Consider the following 25,621-nt stretch of genomic DNA (forward strand, 5'->3'; position numbering starts at 1 on the left):
ATCATTGTTAGATTGTCACGTCACAATGATGGTAAGATGCACAAGTGTCTATCATTGTGAGATCATCACCTTACAATGATTCAACATGGCTCATCCAAAGGGTGAAAACACAAGTACAAGAAAGTCACAACAGATTATCTCACGTGGTGTTGTCATTGTTACAAACTAGGGTTGTCATTGCACCAAAAGATCAACCTATTAATACCCGATACAACCACTAGACTTATAGAACATAAGAGGCAGTTAAGCCATGTCACGAATCTCGAAGGGGAACGTTGGCGATTAGTCCAACAATCCCCCCTCAACATTACTCGAGGAGATTTGAAACTGTGACCAAGCTCTGATACCACTTGTTACAAGCTAGGGTTGTCATTGCACCAAAAGATCGACCTAGTAATGCCTAATACAACCACTAGACTTATAAAACATAGGAGGCATTTAAGCCATGTCACGAATCTCCAAGGGGAACGTTGGCGGTTAGTCCAACAGTCATGGCATCACACACATGACGTCCATCATGAACCATATCATAGGGTGGTGATAAGGGCTTACACATAATGTCTCTCTCGAGGAGAAATGCGTTACGGGGGTTGACACCTCAATTTCTCTGTCTCAGAGAAATGCATTACGAGGGTTGACACCTCAATTTCTACATCTCAAAGAAATGCATTACGAGGGTTGACACCTTCAATTCCTACACCTCAATTTCTCTATCTCAGAAAACTACACTACAAGGGTTGACAACCCAATTTCTCCATCTCAGGGAAATGCATTACGTGGGCTTTCACCTCAAATTTCTTCGTCTTAGAGAAAAATGCTATAAGGGCTTTCACCTCAAATTTCTCTATCTAAGAGAAAAATGCATTACAGTACATCTCAAGGAATCAATGATGTTGAGACTCCCTCTCTCAGCAAGAGCTTCATCCTCCACAACTCCAATCTTATCTCAAATATGCAACAACTTCTCTATAGAAAAGGGCTTGGTGAGAATATTAGTTGTGTGTTCTTCAGTGCTAATGTGTTTCAACTAAATAGCATTCCTTTGCACCATATCTCCAATATAGTTATATTTGATCTCCACATACTTAGACCTATCACAGAGTTGAAGTCTACATCATTCTTGGTGTATATCAAGATCACCAAGTATCCATCTATCCACGAATTAGGTGTTGGCATAAAGGTCTTCCACAACTTCAATCTTATCTTAACTATGCAACAACTTCTCTATAGCAAACGGCTTGGTGAGAATACCAGCCGCGTGTTCTTCAGTGCTAATGTGTCTCAACTAAACAGCATTCCTTTGCACCATATCTCTAATAAAGTTATATTTGATCTCCACATGCTTAGACCTATCACAAGGTTGGAGTCTACATCACTCTTAGTGTATATCAAGATCACCAAGTATCCATCTACGAAATAGGTGTCTGCATAAACTTCCAGCCTAAATGCATGAAACTCCATCCCATGAATTATAGTCCTCTAACTGCTACAGTTCCCTGATCACTAGAGAAACCATTTCAACATGGTCCACTCCTTCTGAGCCAATATGACCAAGATCAATGGAGGTCAACTGAAGTGGATCATGTAGCTACTCTCCCTAACTTGGAAGCATACCCTTCTTACATGATCCCAATCATGGCAACTATCTTACTCCAAGAATGCAATCTTACATTATTGTTATGCTTATGATCTGTCCTAGAAGCATTTTAGAGAGATTAGTTATAGACTCAACTTATGTCTCGACTAATGCTAAAGGCATACAGGATTCACTATCTTGTGTCACTGCATGAAATAAATTCATGATCAATATTCAAAGTTATAATTGTAAAATACTTCTCTTGTAGTCAAAGGATAACGCCTTCAAGGCAATACTTGTACCCCTTTAGCAACTCGATTAAAATTGGGCCAATACTCCTGGAGATTAAAGAGCGGAGAGTCTTCCCTAACAACTTCAGCTTTGACCAAGAAATCCTCGATCATCATCTTTAACAAAATGAAGGGTCACCTCTGAAAAACCCTTTTGTTGCAGGTCAGATAAGATGGCATGTTTACAGAGATAAGAATTCCTAATCATGTTGATCACCTTATCATATTTCTTCTTCATATGTTGTATTCTTGCAATGACATCTGCACAGTCCATGTGTATCACTGGTGATTCCTCATTTCTTGTCTTCCAAACCTTGGATTGAAATTTCTTTGAGGCAGTTCACAAATAGTTGAGTCATATTGTTCCACATTTAGCACATCTTCTTAAATTATTTCACTTTGTTCCTTCAAATGTCCTCTTTTGAGGCCTTCTATGAAATAATTCATGGCCTTGCTTGTTTCCACATTTTGCAAGCACACCAAGAGGTTCCCATGTCTTGCCTATACCCCATTTTGCATCAAGTACTATAACGAACAGACTACATACATGTGTATGCCACCTATCTTGCACACATATCTAACAGAGTAAATCTTATCTGGCAGAATCCCAACAACCCATGTTTCTTGTGTATTCATTCATATTCTGCTATTCTACATCCATACTTACATACCATATTGCCCAAGACGTTTCTGACCATAATATCCTTCATTTGTACAGCAAACACACTCTCAGATTGTTTGGAATTGGACTCGTGTTTGTGTGAAGTCTTTGCTTCTTTTGTAGCAACTAGGAATTGACTTGATCCAAAGTCAATCTTCTACTTTCAACCATCAAGCGTAAAGCTTCTACAAATGATTCATACAAGTATGGGAAGCTATGAAGTACCAGTGTCTCTATTGAAAACACAATTTCTTCAGGTATAACACTAAACTCTTCTTCAAACTCGTGATTTATTATTTATAGTGTTCCATAAAGCAGTGCCCTCAGTGTTTGTTCGGTAGCAATGATTGGAGAATGATTATGTCGAAGCCAAATAAAGATATTGACTATGTTCCTCACTTCGAGCGTTGAAATATTATAATCGTCTGAATGAAGGCGATATATTACTACATGCGTATTGGGCATCATCACGTGAGAGAGATGATAAGGATTGTACGATGATATGCATTTTAAAAACATCAACAAATTTTGCAGATTATGATAAACATCATAAGGAGGCCTTGCTTTCAATGTGTCTGTCTATATCAGATGATTAGGTAAAATGCCCAATGAAATTATTTTATGTGCCGGTGGAGAAAGGGTAACTTTAGTACAGAAAATGCTCTTCATAGTCTGAGGTCACTTATGTGGCAGAAATGTATATCTTCCACCAATGATAGGCTCCACTTTTGACTGACATCGAGCTCATAGTCTAGTGGTATGAAATTATAAGTCGGGCTGCCTAAGGACCCACCCGACAATATACCTTGTTTGTATGCTATCATACAGGCCTGAAAACGTCTTGCAAGTGTTGTAGATTGTAGCTTCACCCCTGTCGATTGCATTTCCTCAGAAAACTTTACTTTCATAACACATTGACAAATGCACTTGCTGCATACAATATTACCAGGCACTTGTCATACAAATAGGAAGAAAGCTTTGCAACGGCCATAGAATCTGCAAGCTGTATTTGTTTGGAGGTTTCAATACGCTGCTAACAGACCTATTTTATGCATATAGTATAATCATGGCATGCTTGAAACCACATATTTAAGGCATCTCACTGTCAGTTGCTCGACGCTTTTAACACATCTCTTGCCTTTAGCTATTTTAGCAGATTACTTTTGATGACCAATTGTACCACATAGTAGTTGTGAACATTCAAATTTGGTAATTCTCTTCATACATTGCCGACTGGTTATCACTCCATATAATCAATGATGCATATTAGTTGCTGTCACCAATCATCATATATGTTGTCTATAACTAAGTCATTAATCCTTTTATCTTCACTTGCAATCAACTTGTGTATTCAACACAGAAATTATCCCATCTTTATCCATCATCACAATTAGGATCTTTCTTCTAATTTTACCTCCATATGAGAAACAAGAAATAACAGGCCTTGATCCGGCCATGGCTCTGACACCATGTTGAATTTACAATGCACGATTAACTGTGGGCAATCTCATTGCCCTCCCAACCACAGATGAACAGCAACCTTCGTTGGTTCTCATCATACAGGCATCAGTTATTATTGTTGTCTGTTCTCCTATTAACATCGATGTCCCTCATATTGAGGGCATCGATTCGTATTTGAAGCTGATGTATTTTTTTTTGGAGCAGCGAACGGGCACTAATGATGCCAAATGTGATTTCCTTTTGGGGCTTCCTGTCATTTTGATCTTGATGGGTGGTTTTGTGTCAAGGCAAATTCAAAATTATTGTGGCAGAGCAAGAACTATTCTAGTGTAACATTTTTGATAGCACGGTTGATTCCAGCTCATGGAACAGCTGTGCATTACTATTGACAGCATAGTGACCAGCGGTTGCTTCGAATGATAGATGATCAATCAGTTTGGCAAAAATGCTCATTCCAAGTTTGTTTTGATTTTCAACAATTATTATATATTCAGGATGCACTGCATATGACGGTGTGATGATTTAACGATGATTCACATTAGACATTGCTGGGTAAAAGTTTGTTATGACTTCTGCAGACAGTACTAGTACTTTGCACGATGTGTGATTATTATCATAAGTTGTTCATTTGTATCTTAGTATCAGTAATCTTTAATTATAGTGTAGATGTCAAGCAGATTGTTTTGCTTAAGACATATTACTGATAATTGATAAGAGCCATCAATCTTGCAAATGATTCATTTTCATGTTATGCCTGAGAGCATTGTATCCAGTTTTGTGTATTCAATAACAGGGAATTTCTTTGGTTGGCTGGGTTCTTCCTTCACATGGGAGGGTTTTCCCAGGGTCAAATCTCTGTGTCTATTTGTTATTGTGCTCTGTATAAGATTTCTGCTCTGGTTTTGCTATTCTGATTCAAAGCATTAACAACCAATGCTTAGATTCCAGCTATTTTTGCAAAAAGTTTTTATGATAAAAATAATAGGTCAAGCCCGCCTTCTAAACATATTCACATTGTGTTTGTGTTCATCAATGTCCAATTTATTTATCAGTGGCTAAAGCTGGTCCTTGCACTGCCCAAAGCTTGTGCTCTTAAGCCAGTTCTAATTTTCTACAACAACTACAATGAAGAATTATTGACAAATATAAACAAACAGAAGTATACACAGCACCCAGAAAGATTATTAGATTAGATTTAGGTATTGCAAAAGGACGTTTTTTATAGCTCCAGTCACTGGCATTAATGCAATTTCTCTTTTTCTTCACACACTCTATTCCATCTATCAGAACACTCCCAACTCCTCTAAGAAATAGAGGATATAGTGGCTTGTAGCAATGTAAATTGGCCTCCCACGGAATTTTCTGGAGCTAGAACGCTATTTACTAGTTGGGTCTTTTTAAGCTAACAGTGCTCTACCTACAGAAAGAACATTGGATCTTTTCTGAATAAGTCAATGGTCTGGGGCATGAATATTTGTGACTTCAAGAGGGAATTACATTATTGTTTTGACTTGAGTTTCATATTCGGTGTGGCCATTATACATTTGACATTCTTGTCACTGACGTGTAAATAACAACCTCCGGTGCAACAAAAAAAATATGTAAATGACATCAAAAATAAGGACAATGCCAATATGGACAAATGTGTCTTACTTTCAGAAATTTTTCATTGAGTCGTGTAATCTGTAGCTAAAAAGAGTTTCAAACTATTACAATAATAGATAAGACGTCTATTATTAGTTAATGGTTATCTTGTAAATATCTTTAGCTTTAGTTTGCTTTCGTTTTTTGCTTTCTCTGGAATAGAATGTTTCTATTCTTTACGATCGTTTCCTAAGGAAACATCGTCTCATTCTTTTGTATAAATTGACCTTTCGGTCTCTGTTATTAATAAGCAAGTATTTACCAATTACCTCGTAATATGGTATCAGAGCTAAATGCTTAAATTTTTTTGTTAAAATTTATAATTTCTTCTTGAAATTATTTGTTTAAATTTTTCCAAAATTATTTCAGCTATTTTCTCCAAAAACCTGCCTAGGTTTTTCTGTCTAAAGAAATTTTGAACTCGGGTCTACAAATTGCATGAAAATCGTGGTCGTTTTGTACCATTCTCAGCTGGTATCTGAAAATCGCGATTTCTTTTGCCTAACATCCTCTGCAAATCGCGTTTTTTTTTTTTTACACTCCATTTTCGCGTCTTCAGCCTACACCCGCGCGATTTGGAGGCTCATGTTGTAGTTGCAAGGGTTTGTACTTCCTACCAAAGACGTGGAATCGACAGTTTTGGTTCAGATCTTTATCTAAGACCCTTTTTTTTTTTGAGATCGTTTCTAACAGCCGCACGACTAGCAGACTCACGTTTTTGGGGTGAAAATCTGCATGTTTCTGTATCAAATCTTCATGCTCTTAGCCGTCTCAGTCTGTCATCGTGCTTTGGGAAGCAGATTCGACCATTTTTTATCAAGAAATCTGAAGTTTTTTCAAGCTTTTTTCAGCTAGGGCCGTTTTTTTTCGAAACCCTAATTTTTGGGGTCGAAAAAATATTTTGTTTGCAGATTCTTGGTGGGTTTTTCGAGAGCTCAACTGGGTTGTCGTCCGTTTTTTCTAGGTGCCTCAATTTTTGCACCTCAATTTTCAAGCCAGCGGATTTAGAAAACGACAGCAGATTCCTTCTAGGTTTTTCGAGCTCTCTTTTAGGTCATTCTTTGATTCTTCTGTGTCTTCCGTATTTTTGCCTCGAAGAACGTGCCTTCACAGATTTTCACAATTTTTCATTGAAAAACGTGCCATGGCATCTCTGACAAATATTCTGCTCGAGCATAATTCCAAATTCAATGGTCGCAATTATGGAACCTGGAAGCAGCGCATCATCGCAATCTTTGAATATCGAAACACCGATCAACTTGTTCTGGGTGTTAAGCAGCGTCCGACTTCTCCGGGCCCTGATCAAGATACATGGGATCTGAACAATCGAGAGGCAGTAATGCTTCTCAAACTCTCCGTAGCTGATGACTAGCTTTCTCAGATTCCATCCGGCAAGACAGCAGCCGAAATCTAGACACATCTCAAAGGTCTTCATGAGACTTCCGACAAGAGCAGAGCCTTCTTTCTGAAAAACACTCTGTTTTCTATTGTCATGGATGAGTGCACCTCGCTCCAGGCACACCTGAATCGGATTCAGGAAATCCGTGATCAGTTACTTGCCATCAGTCGCAAGATGGAGGCAGAGGATATTGTGGTAATCACTCTTCGGAGTTTACCAAATTCCTATGAGCATTTTATCAAGACTCTCAACATCACATCTACTGGTGTTGATCTAAAGTTCACTGATCTTTGCACCCTGCTACTTCAGCAAGATCGGTGGAAACAACAGTTCGGTAGCAGCTCCAGTTCCACCTCCACTAAGCAAGCCTTTGCTGCGAAATCCTTTCAGAAGGATAAGGGCAAGTTTCAAAAACCATCTCAGCAGAAGTCTTCTGCTCCAGCATCCGATGGTACCAAAAAGAAGAACATTCAATGCAACTATTGCCACAAGTATGGTCACATGAAGGTTGCATGTCGAAAACGCTTAGCTGCCTAGTCTAAGCAATCAGGTTCGCAAGCCAAAGCGAACAGTGCAGAGCACACTGAGCAGGCAAAATCTGCCTTTTACGCCTTCATGGCTAAAAGACCCGCAGATCATGTTCAGTCATCTGCCTGGTACATTGATTCAGGTGCCTCTCGACATTTCACTCACCACAGAGACTGGTTTACTGACTACCAGCCTTATTCAGATTCTGTTATCTTTGGTGGTGGAGAAGAGTACACGGTTGTTGGTAAAGGCAACATTCAAATTCAGTCTGTTGGGAGGAAGCTCATATTCCTTGATGTGTACTACGTTCCAGGGATGGAACTAAATCTACTCTCGGTCAGTCAGTTGTTGCGACATTCTCCACACTTGGCAGTCACCTTCAGTTCACATCAATGCACCATCACTGATCGGGCGACTAAGTCTACTGTTGCAATTGGTCTTGAGGATCATGGTCTTTTCAGACTTACTGATTCTGGTGATTCTCAGGACTTAGCTATGGCTGCTCGGCGATCTTCCATCAGCACACTTTGGCATCAGCGATATGGGCACTTAAATGTGCATTATCTCTCACAACTTGCTCGGGATGAGCTTGTTCTTGGTTTGCCAGAGATTCAAACCCAACACCTTGGAGTTTGTGACGCATGTCAGGCTGGCAAGCAACATCACTCACCTTTCCCCAGTGGCAATTCCTAGCGAGCTTCTCAAGTCCTTCTGCTTGTTCATGCTGATATCTGCGGCCCTATGGCCACTCCTTCTGTTCTTGGGTACAGGTATTTTCTGTTGTTTGTAGATGATTTCAGTAGAAAAATGTGGGTGTATTTCCTTAAAAAGAAATCCGATTCATTTACTGTATTTCAGAAGTTTAAACCCTTAGTTGAAAAAGAGTCTGGGAAATCTATTATTACTCTTAGATCAGACAATGGGGGGGAATTTTGTTCTAATGTTTTCTCCAGCTTCTTGGATACACATGGCATCCAACGCCAATTCACCACACCCCACACGCCACAACAAAACAGTGTAGTTGAACATCGGAACAGGACAATCACCGAGATGGCTCGTTCCATGCTCGAGCACAGACATGTTCCGAAGCGTTTTTGGGCAGAAGTAGTTAACACTGCAGTTTATCTGTTGAACCGGTCACCCACAGTGGCGGTCAAAGGTAAAACTTCGGAAGAGGCCTGGTCAGGTCGCAAGCCCAGTATCAGTCACCTGAAAGTTTTTGGCTCTCTTGCTTTTGTTTGGATCCCTGATGCTTCACGCACCAAGTTGGATGCCAAAAGTCAAAAACTGATGCTTGCTAGATATAGCAGTCTTCACAAAGCCTACCGCCTTATTGATGTTGAGACATCTCGTCTCATATACAGCCGCGATGTAGTCTTTGATGAGCAGCGAGGACCATTCATGCCTGTTTCTCCTGTTCCTGATCCAGCAGACCAGCCTATGCAGGTTCATGATTTGGGAGTTCGGCTTCCATTAGGTCCACCTGATGGGAAGGCTCCAGTAGCTCCTCCAACTCCAGTCCTGCCAGTGATACCTGTACAGACACCTCCGGCTTCTCCTACAGGATCACCTCGTTTTGAAGATGCTTCACCTGAGTTTGATCCAGATTCTTCTGATGAGGATCCTGCTGATCAAGCATCTCCTAGTACTACCTGTTGGTCATTCTCCTCTCCGGCCTAAGTGTGGGCTAAGACACTTGTTGATCTTCATGATGATGAGCTTATTGATGGGAGAACTGCTCGAAAAAAGAGCAAAACTACAGATTCTGTTAACTTTGCTCTTATGGCCAACATTCACAGTGTGTTTGAACCTCAAACATATTCCGAGGCTAAAGGAATTCCAGAGTGGGAACAGGCCATGCAATTTGAACACTAGAGACTGCTGAAGAACAACACTTGGGTCCTTTCTGATCTTCCCCTAGGGAAGAAACCCATTAGCTGCAAATGGGTCTACAAAATCAAATACAAATCAGATGGTACTTTGGATAAGTACAAAGCTCGTTTAGTGGCAAAGGGCTTTTCTCAACGTCAGGGCATTGATTATGAGGAGACCTTTGCTCCTACTGCAAAGATAAGCACCATCAGATTAGTCCTAGCCATGGCAGCACAGTTTGGCTGGAAGGTCCATCAGATGGACGTAAAGAGTGCTTTCCTGAATGGTGATCTCCATGAAGAGGTCTACATGACGCAGCCTCTTGGTTTCAAGGTTGCTAGTAAAGACCATCAGGTTCTCAGATTGGTAAAAGCTCTCTATGGTTTGAAGCAGGCCCCTCGGGCATGGTACATCAAGATTGATACGTACCTCAGTGATCAAGGCTTCAAGAGGAGTTCTTCAGACTCAAATCTGTACATCAAGACTACTGACAGTGACATCATCCTTCTGGTTATCTATGTGGATGATCTGATCATCACTGGCAGTTCAGCATCTTTGATTCAGGGAATCAAACAACACTTATGCCAGTCTTTTGATATGACTGACCTTGGGCTCATGCATTATTGCTTAGGTGTTGAAGTTTGGCAACAGTCTTTTAGTATATTCATCTCTCAATCCAAATATGCCAGGGCCTTGTTAGACAAATTCCGAATGCAGGATTGCAAACCTGCATCTACACCTATGGAGAAAGGTCTCAAGTTATCAGCCAAGTCTGATTCTCCTTCCGTTGATGATACTACGTATAGGCAACTAGTAGGCAGCCTCATCTACCTATCTACTACTAGGCTTGATATCAGCTTCGCAGTCAGCTATATTTCACGCTTTATGACAGCTCCTAAGGCTGATCATTGGATGGCAGCAAAGCGTGTGCTTCGTTATGTGAAGGGCACTTCTGATTATGGACTTCTGTATTCTCGGAGTTCTAATCCTAAACTCAGTGGGTTCACAGATTCAAATTGGGCAGGCTCTGTTGATGATAAAAAGTCAACATCTGGATATGTGTTCAGTTTGGGATCCGGTGCAGTCACATGGACCAGCAAGAAGCAGCAAACAGTTTCTCTCTCTTCTACAGAGGCTGAATACAGAGGGACTGTTAAGGCAGGATGTGAAGCTGTCTGGCTTTGTCGGATGCTTGGGGATATGCAGATGTCACCAGCAGGACCGACTAATCTATTTGTTGATAACGAAGGCGTTATCAAGTTAGCACGGAATCCAGTCTTCCATGAACGAACCAAACATGTGGATGTTCATTGTCATTACATACGACAGCTGGTTGAAGACGAGACTATAGATCTGCAGTATGTTCCTACCACAGATCAGACTGCAGACATTCTCACCAAGCCTCTTGGTCCTGATAAGTTTGTCAAATTCAGAGGACAGCTTGGTGTGTTAGATAGATTAACCATTAAGGGAGGGTATTACAATAATAGATAAGACGTCTATTATTAGTTAATGGTTATCTTGTAATATCTTTAGCTTTAGTTTGCTTTCGTTTTTTGCTTTCTCTGGAATAAAATGTTTCTATTCTTTACGATCGTTTCCTAAGGAAACATCGTCTCATTCTTTTGTATAAATTGACCTTTCGGTCTCTGTTATTAATAAGCAAGTATACAACAACTACAATGAAGAATTATTGACAAATATAAACAAACAAAAGTATACACAGCACCCAGAAAGATTATTAGATTAGATTTAGGTATTGCAAATGGACGTTTTTTATAGCTCCAGTCGCTGGCATTAATGCAATTTCTCTTTTTCTTCACGCACTCTATTCCATCTATCAGAACACTCCCAACTCCTCTAAGAAATAGAGGATATAGTGGCTTGTAGCAATGTAAATTGGCCTCCCACAGAATTTTCTGGAGCTAGAACGCTATTTACTAGTTGGGTCTTTTTAAGCTAACAGTGCTCTACCTACAGAAAGAACATTGGATCTTTTCTGAATAAGTCAATGGTCTGGGGCATGAATATTTGTGACTTCAAGAGAGAATTACATTATTGTTTTGACTTGAGTTTCATATTCGGTGTGGCCATTATACATTTGACATTCTTGTCACTGACGTGTAAATAACAACCTCCGGTGCAACAAAAAAAATATGTAAATGACATCAAAAATAAGGACAATGCCAATATGGACAAATGTGTCTTACTTTCAGAAATTTTTCATTGAGTTGTGTAATCTGTAGCTAAAAAGAGTTTCAAACTACGTGCAACTTTTGTTCATGTTTCAAACTTTCACCAACCAAAATATATTCTAGATTTTGATTGAACCAAATCACTACATTGAGTTGTTTCCTAATTTTCCAGTTACCAGGGTTTTCAAGTTGGAGTAACTAACATTTTGTTTCATATTGGTTATAATCAGTAAAATCTTTGAATACCCAGGAACATTTACAAAACTAAATTATAGAAGCAGCAAAATAAGTTCCAACCAAATAAAATACTCTTTAACGTCAACATGGGTCAAGAACTACCATATTTTAAGATAATATTTTGGAAAACAAAATATCCACTAACAGAATGGTCCATTAATCATACGAAAAAAAATAGGTAGTTATTAGGTAGGCTTACCATTGAGGAAAAGACCTCTAGTGTCAGGATGAGAGGCTACACACTGCTCAACAAAGACAAAAGTAGATCTCATTAAAACTCAAATACACCTTCAACATATAACAATTTATACATTTATGACTAAACTATTGAAAGTGTGAATTCTGAAGCTTACATCTGCATAAGGAACATCTAACCTTAGAAAAATGAAAGTAGCATGAAAAACATCCAGCAAAACTCGAAAGTAATTGCTAAGCCTTCATGTCTAAAATATCTCTTGAAATAGTTAGAACCAGAAAATATCATCATAAATCATCCAAAGCTCTATCTGAATACTCTAACACTTGTCCAGGGGACTAGCTTCAAAGATTTTATATATAGTCTAGTAAATACACAAACAGAGACAATGGGACTTAATACATCATGATGTAAGAAAACACCATATGCCATTAAGATTGCACAACTTCAGGGCACAAAGGGACTTCTAAACTATCAAGACATTATCTAAACAGCAACCAAACATATGTAGTTAAATATTACCAGTATACCATGTGATGTGTCCCCTGACTTTTCAGGCTGTCCCAGACATCTCAAGGATGAGGTTAAAGCACCCCCTCCCATCTCTCTGTCTTTGTCCATGGCTGAGTTAGACACAAAATCTTTTTTGGCTCAGCAGATTTGTAAGGCATTCACAGGCAACTCATGATACGATCAACTTGGATGTTGTGCAGTGATTTATTGACTTGAATCTATTTAATATTTATAAAGATTGCAATCCTCAATAAAACTATTATTACATCTTGAGGGAATTACATTATTTTAAAGAATATCCCTAAGAGGGACATTGCAAATGCTATTAGATCCTTGATCTTGCCAGCTGCAGATCAAAAGATAGTTAATGCAATTAAGCCAAAGAACTGAAAGACCTTGGAAAGAGAAAGAAGAAACTTGCAGAAAGTAACAACCATACTCAGAGTGATAAAATGGGCGAACTAATATGAAATAAATTGGGGGCATTTATGGAGCAACAAGAAAAGGCAACCCAATTACTCCTCCAAACACTCTAAAACATGAAGAATTCAATTAACACTCTTAGCCAAACCAAACCAATTCAATTAATATATTTGGTGGTGTATTTTGCTAAGTGCTTTATCATTAGTATAGCAGTCTATGAACTTAATTGCTACAGCATATTTTGTACATATATATAATTTTTTTATTTAAAAAAACTTGTACAGATGAACCCAAAACAAAGCCGAACCCAGCCCAAAAAGAATTTGAACGAATGTTGAACCCGCATACGAGCCAGAATCTGAACCGCCAACTTAGAATTTAAACATAAAAATAAACAAATAACCAATAAAAATCAATATTATATAATATAATTGCAAGACAACTAAGTATCTCAATTTTGTGGAGTCTGTGAAAAACAAAATTGCAATGATAATCAAAAAGATCATTTATGAAGAAGTGGCAGTGATGGCAAGCATGATATGTCTGCAATTAACAAACACATATAAAATAGGAACATGGAGAAAAGGTATCATGGTTGGAGTAGACAATGGCAACATCAAATAAAGTAGGCAATATAGATCCTTTATGAAGAAGTGTCAGTGATAGCAAGCATGATATGTCTGCAATTAACAAATCATCTAAAATAGGAACATGGAGAGAAGGTATCATGGTTGGAGTAGACAATGGCAACATCAAAAATAGGCAATATCAAGGTTAAGTCAGTCAATAAATCTATCACAGGCAAAATGATTGTAAACCAATATACTGATCTCAATGGATTAATGGATAACCATGATAACCAACAACATAAGGAAATTTAACCGAATAGTCAAAAAGCAATTATAATTATTACACTGACCAATTCATTAAAGAGATAATTATTATAGAGTGATATGCAGAGGAGAAATAACTACACAGCAAGAAACATGATCAAAATTTTAACAGACATTAAGATAGGATGGCTAAGATATGTCTACATTAATATATTATTCATTAAAGAGATTATTACTATACAGTGATATGATTAAGAAATTATTGCTTGCAGAGGAAGAATAACTAAGTTTCTCTATGTTATGTTTATATTAATAAACACTAATAAATGATTCACTACAGAGATGATTACTATACAGTGATATGATTAAGAAAGCATTGCTTGCAGAGCAGAAATAACTAAGCAGCAAAAAATGTGATCAAAATGTTAACAGACATTAAGATAGGAACTCTGACTAAGTTATGTTAAACAATAGACTAAGTACAAGCCATGAGAATTTGAAATTATCGCAATTAAAAAAAGATACGTTGAGGCAGCAGTCCAAGCAAGCAATTTCAAGTTAAAATAGATACCGGAGCCAACCGCACAATGGAAATACGATGGTAGGATCATCATAACTATAAACATTAGATTTGCATGAACAGATCCACTAAAGACTCATTATTCATTTTATAATCAATCTAAACAATTAGTGCCTATGAACTAGAGAGCAGCAGCAATGTCTGCTGTCTTGGAAATGACCGAACAGAATAGATGTTAGCGGTCTGGACTATGACTAATGCTCAACACCAGAATGACAGTGAGTAGGTAGCGACTATCAGATGGTGTTGTGAGATAAGAATAAAAGGATGTGACTAAGGAAACAGGTTGAGTACCCTCAGTGATATTAAATTATTTTATTGAATTTGCAACTAGGGATAGCAATCATGACTTAAAGTGGAATTACCAAGATGCACTGCCTTTAGACTTATCATCGGCAATCAATTAAAGAAAGAGTGATGTTAGACCGACGGGCATAAGTCTAATGGTCTACTTAACAAACTTACTACATTGAAATGATATGGATATGAAGAGGCATAAGCCACATCTTAAAGGTTGCAACGTTTCAGATGGGCAAAGCATATAATAGATATCAAATCTATCCTCTCAAGGCATTGAAGAATCGGAAGATACAAAATATATTTGATACTCTTCAGGAAGAGATGAAAAAAGTAAATGAATCATTTACATTGATCACAAGCATTGTGGGACAACAAATTATGCTGTAAAATATCTGAGTTAGAAACCGATATACAGAATGTTATATCTGAATTCTATTGGGAATAAGGGCCAATATATGGTCTATTAATAATACATATACTGTATCATTAATCAGTTATATTAGTGAAATCAGAAATATATATATATATATATAAGTTATGTTGTATTTTATACTCACACACACACACACAGATATATATAATCCATTTGAAGTTAGTATAGTCATATATAGTCATAGTTGATTCCTTCAACACTCGCTATAGCCCCTTAAGAGGACAAGAGAGATGGAGCAAGTCCTCACAAGGTAGGTGAGTCCCAAGATGGGTAAGGACATGTATTTCCTATGCCTCAAGGGAAAAGTCCCAAGACGGGTATGAACATGCACTCCCAAAAACTTGAGGGAAGCTGCTTGTAGATTGGATTCCAACTGCCCTATGACGAGTAAATCCTCATCCTCCTTTGGGTTGATGTTTAGAAAAGAAGCAAGAAATTGGAGCTAAGTATGTAAACTGTCAAATGTATTATGAATCACTCACTGTTTCCTACTTCAATTTGATTTAAATGCATAGCGATGTATGTGAATCATTGGTAATTGGCAGCTTTAGGGAACATTACAGAGCTTTAAGTAAATTACAATTTCCAAGCGCAACCCAAACCCTGATTAGGAATTTAAGGGTAAAACAAGTAAGGTCCCAATTGAGGACATTACAGATGAAATAAAATATATTAGCATGGGCCAACTCTAGGGTGAAACAAATAAGGTCCCAGTTGACAACCCAAACCCTAATTGGGAATCTTAGGGTAAAACAAGGTCCTAGTTGAGGACATTACATATGAAATAAAAGATATTTTAGCAATGGGCCAATTTTATGGTAAAACAAGCAAGGTCCTAGTTGAGGACATTAGAGATGAAATAAAAGATATTAGGAAGGGACCAGGGCTAAAGATTCAACAAACGGAGCCAACAAAGGTTAAAAAGGATATAATAACAATTCTATGTCAGGAGCTGATTCAGAACAAAGGAAATTCAAATGGCACCAAAATTTATATTTAAAGGGGAGAGATAACTGAGGTTTGTTAAGGCAATGTTATTGGCTGCAATAACCAAAAAGATCTAAAAAATAATCAAAACAAAACAACACAAAGTGAGTTATTGTTTGTGAGGAGGTGTACCCCTTGCAAGGGCCACAATTCGAATGAATAGATATGACTCTTCCATCAATTGAAGAAATATGGGAAGAGCACAATTCATTTTGAACATTAGCAACTCAGAAGATAAAGTAAGAACAGCAAAATGGAAATTAATTAACAAATTGAAGAAATAAAGGAAGAGCACAATTCATTTAAAACATTAGCAACTCAAAAGATAAATTAAGAACAGCAAAACGGAAATTAATTAAAAAGGATAAAAAGATTCAACAAACGGAGCCAACAAAGGTTAAAAAGGATATAATAACAATTCTATGTCAGGAGCTGATTCAGAACAAAGGAAATTCAAATGGCACCAAAATTTATATTTAAAGGGGAGAGATAACTGAGGTTTGTTAAGTCAATGTTATTGGCTGCAATAACCAAAAAGATCTAAAAAATAATCAAAACAAAACAACACAAAGTGAGTTATTGTTTGTGAGGAGGTGTACCCCTTGCAAGGGCCACAATTCGAATGAATAGATATGACTCTTCCATCAATTGAAGAAATATGGGAAGAGCACAATTCATTTTGAACATTAGCAACTCAGAAGATAAAGTAAGAACAGCAAAATGGAAATTAATTAACAAATTGAAGAAATAAAGGAAGAGCACAATTCATTTAAAACATTAGCAACTCAAAAGATAAATTAAGAACAGCAAAACGGAAATTAATTAACAATCAATTAAGCATCAATTGATGCTTTGATTCATCAATTCAAGGCAGAATTCCATAAATAAACACAGGAAAACATGTAAATTCAGAAATTCATTCGAGAATTATTCCTAAGAACATTCAACTATTATTCAAGCAATTGATTGTCAATCCATCAAGAAATATTATTCAGCAACAGTCTAGCAACATGTTGAAGGCAATTAAGAGCAAACAAAATAGATTAAGGAATGTTGCAGTTTTTTTGGCTTGTATGGCCTTGAGAGCTTTACCTTCAAGATAGCTTTTGGTGATTCGATAGCAAATGTTTGGGGTTAAAAAATGGGAATTTATGTCAGTTTTTGTCGAATGATGCATAAGGGTTTATTTGTTGTGGCCATAGAATGCAGGGGAGAATTCTCAATTAATGTTTTTGGAACATATTGTGATCCTTGTCCTGCTCTTTCCCATAGTCTCCGAAAGGAGATATGAACCAAGCTATTTCCTGTTAGACTCCTGACTGGTTGGACATTAAAAATGCCCAACAGAACTTTGGTCCTTCCTGCCTCAGATTTTAAAACCACTGGGTACTGTTTTACAGATAGAAGAGTCTACGGTCACTCTTTGACATTTCAATGCCATGGTGCTAATAGCCACTAACCTAGAATTCGATATATCTGAGAAAATCTATTTACAGTTTAAAGAAGATATTATATTTTGGGTTATTGAAATGTTGAGCAATTTAAAGGCTTGTTTTCGTTATAGGTGCAATGGACATAACCACAGAGACTGCCCTGTGCTGAAAAGACCAAATAATGAATCATTTAATGTGGTTTCTAATAAAGACTCAAACTAACAAGGATTCTGGTGACCATAACTCTGCTCAGAATGGTGATGTACATAGCCCCCGAAATAAAGATGGTAACCTTGCTAAATCATTGAATAGGGAGGGAGTTGTGTGGGAAGGTGGATATCCCAACTATGTATTCAATGTCTTTGACTAGTCCTCTGTTTAAGGATGATTTAGAAATTATTTTGGCTAACTCCTAACATAAGACCCATAATACATCGGTCATTCAACATGATGTGCCCAATTGAAATGATGAACCAAAAAGGCCTAATGCTCAACAATTGGCCTTGGCCACTATTAATGAAAGAGCTGAAAATTATAGAAGAGCTAAAACCCTACAGACTAGTGAAAATGCAGAGATTTGTAATTTTGAAGTGGTTGGCAATGAGGTTGCGAAAATTAACACATAAATTGATGTGTGTGATGCACTTCCAAAAGAAGCGAAAATTAACACATAAATTGATGTGTGTGATGCACTTCCAAAAGAAGATCTCCCCCCTTTCACAAAAGTTACTAAAAAGAAGAGGAAAACTTCTGATAGACCATCTATCTCAGGTGGTGGGAAGGCCACATCCAAAAAAATGGTGTCAACCCAGAATGCTTCAATAGGCTAAACAAAAACCACGAAAACTCTTCCCAAAGTGATAAATAACTTTACACCTAGCAAGCTAGAATGAGGGGAACTTGTTGTGAGAGACTGGTGCAATAAATTGATGCAGAAAGATATTATATGCTTCGAAGAAGTTAAAGCCACTGGATACCAAGCTTCCACCTCTCTCAATTTCATATGGAATCAAGCAAAGTCCTTTCTCTCTCAGCATGAGAGAGAGAAGGGTGGCTTGTTGGGCCCTCTTTGTCTAACTTGGTGTTTGATTCTAATACATACCCTTGCAACAGAGTATGTTGGATCACAATGAATTATCTTGGGAAAATCATTGCCATCCGTAATTTTTATGCTTCCAATGACTACAGAGAACGAGCTTTGTTGTGGGGATGGTCAGCATTTTCCCTCCTAAAGCATACTGGGTTCTCACTGGTGACTTCTTAGTGGTGTTGAGTTTTTTCTTCAGTGTGTTGTGCTTATTCCAGTGTGAATGAGATATCATTGTGTGTGAATGATAGCAATCTCCATGTCAGAGAGAAATTATAGTATCTGCATCAGCAATCATTGTGTCTGCTACAGACATTATTTTGTGAATGATCGGTGCATGATCATTTTGGTGTGTCAATCATTTTGTCTTTAGTATCTGTGACATACATAAAGTTTTGTATGTATTGTAGATGTTAAGCAGGTTTTGCTCAAACTGTTAAAAGGCATACTGTTGTTGGTTGTTAACGATCCCTGATTAGATTATCTTCCGATTAAGATTGAGAGCATAGTATCCAGATTTTATGCATTCAATAAAGGGTTGATTTCTGTGTGGCTGGGTTTTCTCCCCCTCAAGTGCAGAATTTTCCCAGGAAAAATAGCTGTGCTATTTGTTCCTGTGTGTTTCTGAGTTTCACAACATTGTTTCTTTGTTTTTCTGGTTCTAAATTTTACAATAGATATAAGTTATATGTAGAGAGAGGCTGAAGTCATTTTATTGGCATCATCATGGAGTTAATGTAACGATGATAAGTTATAGAGAGAGGCTCGTGCCATTTGAAGGCAACATATGAAACTATTGAATTTGATTTGGCTCATAGTGAGAGATAATTTGGAGTAATTCATTTCATAATGAAAGTCGTATAGTGTGGCCTACCTCAAGATGGTCAGTCCAGAGTATATCAATTACTTGGAAGCATCGATATTCTCAATACATCCCTTGTGTTCTGTATCTAAATTTATATTTATGCAAATATTTGTACCGCATACTTGGTACTTTACACATCTACCAACGTTTTCATTCATTTGGTAGGAATACAGTGTTCTAAGCACTTAATTTAATATCAGAGTATAAATGGTATTTTGTCACACGAGCACTTGTTCTTGCTAGTTCCACATCCATTTTACACTTCAGATCCATTATTACAGAGTCAAAAGTAAAACTATTTCATAAATTTAAATACATGTAATTCTTCCTAAATTCAACTTCTAACAAAGATTCAATAGAGGGAGGAATCATTTTATGGCCATAATTTCTGGGCTCAGAGCAGTGCCCAAATAATAAATTAAAGATTTGAGGGTAGAAGTCATGTTATAAACATCTAATTTCAAATTGCATTGTTTATGGTAATTTGGAATACAAGCACTCCTAAACATTTCAGACATCCTTTTTCATTTTGCACATCAAAATCAATGCCTAATTACACCACTATAAACATTTGATTCCTCCTATATCGTTGAACAACAAATACTATGTCAATAATTATAAATAACGAGTCAGTAGAAATGAATAAAACCTGAAGAAGAGCTAATGCATTGCAAACACGATTTGATGCACCTGCTGTTAGAGTAGGTGGTGATAACATTGGGTAAATAGATACAATTTCCTGCAAAATTTACAAATTAAGTATCAGAATTTGCCAAAAGAATACATGTACATTGGAGCAAATGGTGTCTTCAATTCCCCACATTTAAGCTTGTCAAATAGAAAACAGTGTGACAATCTTTTATTCTAGGAACAAGATGGTTGTTCAAATGAATAACATAAATTGTATATATACATGATTATTTAATCCATAAACAAATGACACTTTTGCAAAAAATGCTGCCTTGAGCTATATTAAATCTTCAACATGATATTCTTATGGCTAAATCTGCTCAAGGTTTAAGAGAACGTTTGAAAAACTTGGAGCACTTTTGCCTAGAAGTGAGGATGCGAGTAAATACCACCAAGAAAAAAGTTGTGAGCTTTTCTTTGAAAAAGAAAAAGCGGCATACTTTTATATTTGAAGGCAGCTCTTTAGAGACAGTGGACAAGTACAAATATCTGGGAATTGATATCCACTATAGACTCGGTTGGGAGACAAGCAGTTCAAAAAGAATCCAGAGCGGTGGAAAGCATCATATCTTCTCCAGAATAGGTGCAGGAAGGCTGAGTTGTGGGATTGGAAGACAAAAAAGGCTCTCTTTAGCCTATTAGTGGTACTGATCATCCTTTACGAATGTTAGGTTTGAATGAGTAATGTGTCAAATCACAAATGATGTCAAACAAAAAGAATTTAAGATCATCTTATCACTAATAGCCCAAGGTCAAGACAACTATTCCTTATGAGATCCTCATAGCAGAGTCTGGTATGTTTCCCATCGAGGCCTCAGAGATCATTTCTTTGCTATGTTACTTTAAGTTGCTGATGTTTGTAGCTACAAGATATATCCTGATTACCTGCATGGTGCTCTTTCACATACTCACATTTGGAAATATGAAGAGACATGTGCTTGAGGGTATGAAGAGACACGCATTTGGAAATATGAAGGACCACGCATTTGGAAAATGAAGAGACTTTTGATTATGATCTGAAGAGTCTCTCCATTCAAGATAAAAATCATTGATTTAAGCGATGAGTTTGCATATTCAAATAGAAGCATTGTATTAAGACCTATATTTATATTTAATAAAAGATATTTTTTGGTGTGGTTGGATTTTTCCCCTCAAGTTGGAGGGCTTTCCCAAGATAAATTATTGTGTCATTTTGTGCCTTGGTGTTCTTTATTTTGTTTATGGTTGTTTATCTTTATTTCTGGTCAAAACATTAACATGTTACCAGAGCAGGTTGACCTGCACGGTTGAATGGTTGAGCTGCATAATTGACTGGTTGAGTTGGCTGCTTGTATTCTTTAGCTGCTTGCTTGCGACAAGTTAGATGAAGCTGTCATGTCATCACTTGATTTTTCAAAACGTTGACTCTTCAAGACAAGCCAATAAAATGAGGCACTATTTATTTGTTTATGGGCTGCAGCAGTCTTCGGCAGCATGGTGGCTAAATTGGAAGAGCATTCACTTTTGATGTTCTATGTTTATGGACAATGTCAGAAATAAGAGCTTGCCAGTTCCTTTTTAATCTTTATTCTTCCGTCCTTGTTCTAGTCTGATGGCAGTTTTTGTAACGTTATTGTGTAGCTAGGCATTAGAAAATATTAATGGAATATACAGCTGCACGTTTTGAGAAGCATGTTGGTAATGAAGCAGTCGCTCTTGAATATGTAAGCTATGGATCTTAGAATCATTGGATCTTGCTAAGCGTCAGAAGTATTATGGTAAACGTGTGACTTTTACAAGAAAGTGTAATGTGTAGCAGTAAGAGGATCTACCATTGACTCTTGCTGTGGTGTTGAGTTCTGTCTTGAGTATCAGACAATTGTATGTGGCAGCGCTGTGAGTGCTGAGGGAGATGATGCTTGAAGTTTTCTTGGTTAAAGCTGGAATTGTCAAGAAAGACTCTCTGCTCTGGAGAACTGACCCAGTTCTTTGACTACAATAAGAAGATAAGTACATTTTATTATAAATTTAAAATTTTAATTATGAATTTTATGTAGTCGATTTATGCAATAACATAGGGAAGAGTGAATCATGTATGCTTCTAGCATTAATATTCTCTTTAGGGCATAGGTTGAGTCTATTAGTAGTCTCTCTAAAATGCTTCTACAATGGATCAAGAAGTATAAGGATGATGAGAGATTGCATTCAGAGGGAGTTAACTGAAAATTGAAGACATGAGTAAAACTTCAGGATCAGCAAGCTCATGAAGCAGTGTACTGCAAAAACTCATTATTTGGTCATACATTGGAGTCAATTAATTTATTATGAAAATCAATCTATGAGTATGTTGACCCTGTTGATGTTGAGTAACATGGATCGGTTTCGGCAAATGTAAATAGAAGGCCATTATTATAGGAATGATCCAAATGCAAATCCCAATGTCTTATAAATATAAGAGTAGGAGACATGTCTCTAAAATTAATCATTATTAGTTAATATATATTTATAATACAATACAACATATGTATTAATTGTATATATATATATATATATCAACATTGTATCTTACGATTAAATCAATCCAACCATAGCTATAATCTTCACACTCCCTCTTAGCTAGGGAGGATTTGTTATGGAACACATTATGCTCTCAAGCATATGGAGATATATCATCTCAATGTGATATTTCTGGAATGGCATATTAAAGGATATCAGAATAAATCCATCAACACACACACACACACGCACACACGCACACACACACACACACACTCACATATATATTAACATATATTACATATGTAATTGGCTTCAATTCACTATGAGGCTAAATTTCTCAACACTCCCTCTTTAGCAAAAGAGAGGATTGAAGCAATTATAATACAAGATTTGAACACCACCTTAAGTGTGGCCTATGATAGATTTAAGTTATGGTGTCTAGCAAGATCCAGCCCGAAGAACCATAACAAATTGATTTTCATGGTGTCCAGCAAAATTCTGCCCAAAGAACCATGATAACACTTGCTCTTAGGCATCCAACACATTTAGGTACTACAAGTTAATGTAGCGCATCTAGGAGATAGGTCAATAAGGTTGTCACCTTACAATGGTTACCTTCTGGTTGATACGTTCATTATCATGACTTCTAGCACTCTGGGACAACAACTTAATGAAGTCTGTCGTGATAACAAGTCTACCATTTATAAGATCGTTACCTTACAATGGTTAGCTTCTGTTTATATATGTCAATGAAAGATCGTCACCTTTCATTACATATGTGTTATAGTAACCACCATGAACCCAGTCAAAGGGTGTTACAAAGGCTTTCACCTTAATTTTCTCTCACAGAGAAGACTGCATTACAAGGAGTTTCACTTAGAACTTCTCCTCATTGAGAAGAAATCATTCACAAAGGGTTGCACCTCAAAAAATTCTCCCTCTGAACAATGACCCTGAGAAGTCATGTCCAATAGTTACTCCTTTAGAGGCTCTCTTCCCCAAGGATTCTTGTCAAACTCACTCTAAATCTAATATCTAATTTTTTGGTGATAATTCATCACTTCCTCATGATATACACAGGAGTAGGCCCATCAAAATCATGCAATCACACACATCTATTTATAGACTCTCTCTGAGTATCAATCTTCTAAACTCCTATGTTGCTTTAGAATAAGTGTCATACCTCCTCTTAATGTAGAAGAATCTCAATCATCAAAGATGTTTGCTTCAAGAGCCTCATTTTATTCATCTTGATCATCAAGGTCTTTGGAGCTATTATCATTAGATTGAGTCTGCACAATATTAGGTAGCATATGTAAAGTACCAACCTTCTTTTCCTGTAAGAATATCCTCAAACATAAGGAAAAGAGCAAGGCAAAGAACCCTTATAGTATATATAGAATTACAAATAAGAGAGAGACTACAAAGAGTAGATAAATATAAAAGATAAGAATACTTATTTGCACATGAAGATTCAGAAATTGTCTTTTTAGATTATTTGATAATGGAACATTGACTATTATTCCCCCCACAATGTAAAATTTCCACTCATTCTTATATTGTTGAACAATTTTGTATCAAATATGACAACTCCTTTCTAAGTTCAAACTTGCTCTTTTCATCCATTGAAGGTCCAAACATTCATTTAGCTTAACAGTAGAAGCGAACATGTCCTTCCATTTTCTCAAACTCATCCACAATACACCAATATCTTGATTGAGTATGATTGTGCCACATGTATGAATCTACAACTCATACATCAAGTTTCATTCATCAAAGAGAGACTCGTAGATGATTCAAATGAATTCTTAAAAACTTCATTAACGTCTCACAACTCAAATTCCGTTTGTTTATGCAAAGGAATTTGTTTGATCTTTTGCTTAAAGCTATATTACACACATCTTGCAATCTGTGTATTCCAAACTTATATCATTAGTGAATCTATCACAACGTGGTTTACTCCCTCTCAATCAATAAGATCAAGATCACCAAAGGTTGACTACATCATATCCTCTATTTGCTCACTCTCTTTCAAGATTGCCTCTAATGAAATGTCAAGCTCCCTCTGAATCTTAATCTCCTAAGTCCTCATTCAATAATGCTTATGATGGAGTATTAAGCTCCCTCCAAACTTGATATCAATCCTCCTTTTCATGAGAGAACATTCTCAGAGGAAAAGATCAAGGCAAATAGCTCTTATAGTACATAAAATATAAGAGAGAGACTACATTGATCAATTAAATAAAATACTCAAAGATAAATACTTAATTGTACATCAATATCCTTTTATTTAATCTTTCATTCCATTAGACATTAATATTGTAATTGAAAAATAATTATTTATTACTTTTATTCTAGTGATCTACTATAACTCACAATGTCATTCTTATTGGATTTTTACATATTATCCATTTGTAACTTTCTACATATATTTTTCATACTATATATATAATATGAAAAATAATTAATTCATAATATTGAAATAATATATAATATGAAAAATAATTAATTCATAATACTGAAATAATATAAAACATATCATATATCATACCACTTGGTCGACAACCGCACCCGTTGGTAGTCTTTCCTTTTTACTTTATATAATAATGTGTCTAATAAAAAGCATGTAACATAATATACCTATTAAGCTTACCTCAATGGGATTGGTACCCAAAGTCTTTACCACACTTCCTAATATATTCCTTAACACAAAATATTATGTGTGATTATGTTGAGGATCTCCTCCCACGTGATGGACAACTAAATAGAGGGCTCCTTACATTGTTTACTTGGTGGCGGATCCTACCTCTCCTTCATGACATACCTTTGGAATCTCTAGACCTTTATACATAGGAGCCACCTTGCCATTCATACTACTTGAATATGGTATTTTGATTGAGCAAACATATTCAATACATTTCCTTCTGCACTTTATTTCCA

General features: G+C 36.8%; 1 protein-coding gene across 1 annotated transcript in view; it reads right to left on the reverse strand.

Annotated features, from left to right (window-relative positions):
- LOC149554879 (uncharacterized) overlaps positions 1-25,621 on the reverse strand; it is a 98,247-nt gene that overhangs the window by 55,752 nt on the left and 16,874 nt on the right. The window contains exons 3-4 of the mRNA XM_089828883.1: positions 20,163-20,252; positions 12,063-12,105 (exon numbers count right to left, since the gene is read on the reverse strand). Coding sequence (XP_089685009.1) covers positions 12,063-12,105; positions 20,163-20,252 — 133 coding nt within the window. The remainder of the gene's footprint in view (positions 1-12,062; positions 12,106-20,162; positions 20,253-25,621) is intronic.

The sequence above is a fragment of the Cupressus sempervirens genome, chromosome 5, assembly GCF_028749045.1.
Source record: "Cupressus sempervirens isolate cs-2001-9-10 chromosome 5, ASM2874904v1, whole genome shotgun sequence".
Lineage (NCBI taxonomy): Eukaryota > Viridiplantae > Streptophyta > Pinopsida > Cupressales > Cupressaceae > Cupressus > Cupressus sempervirens.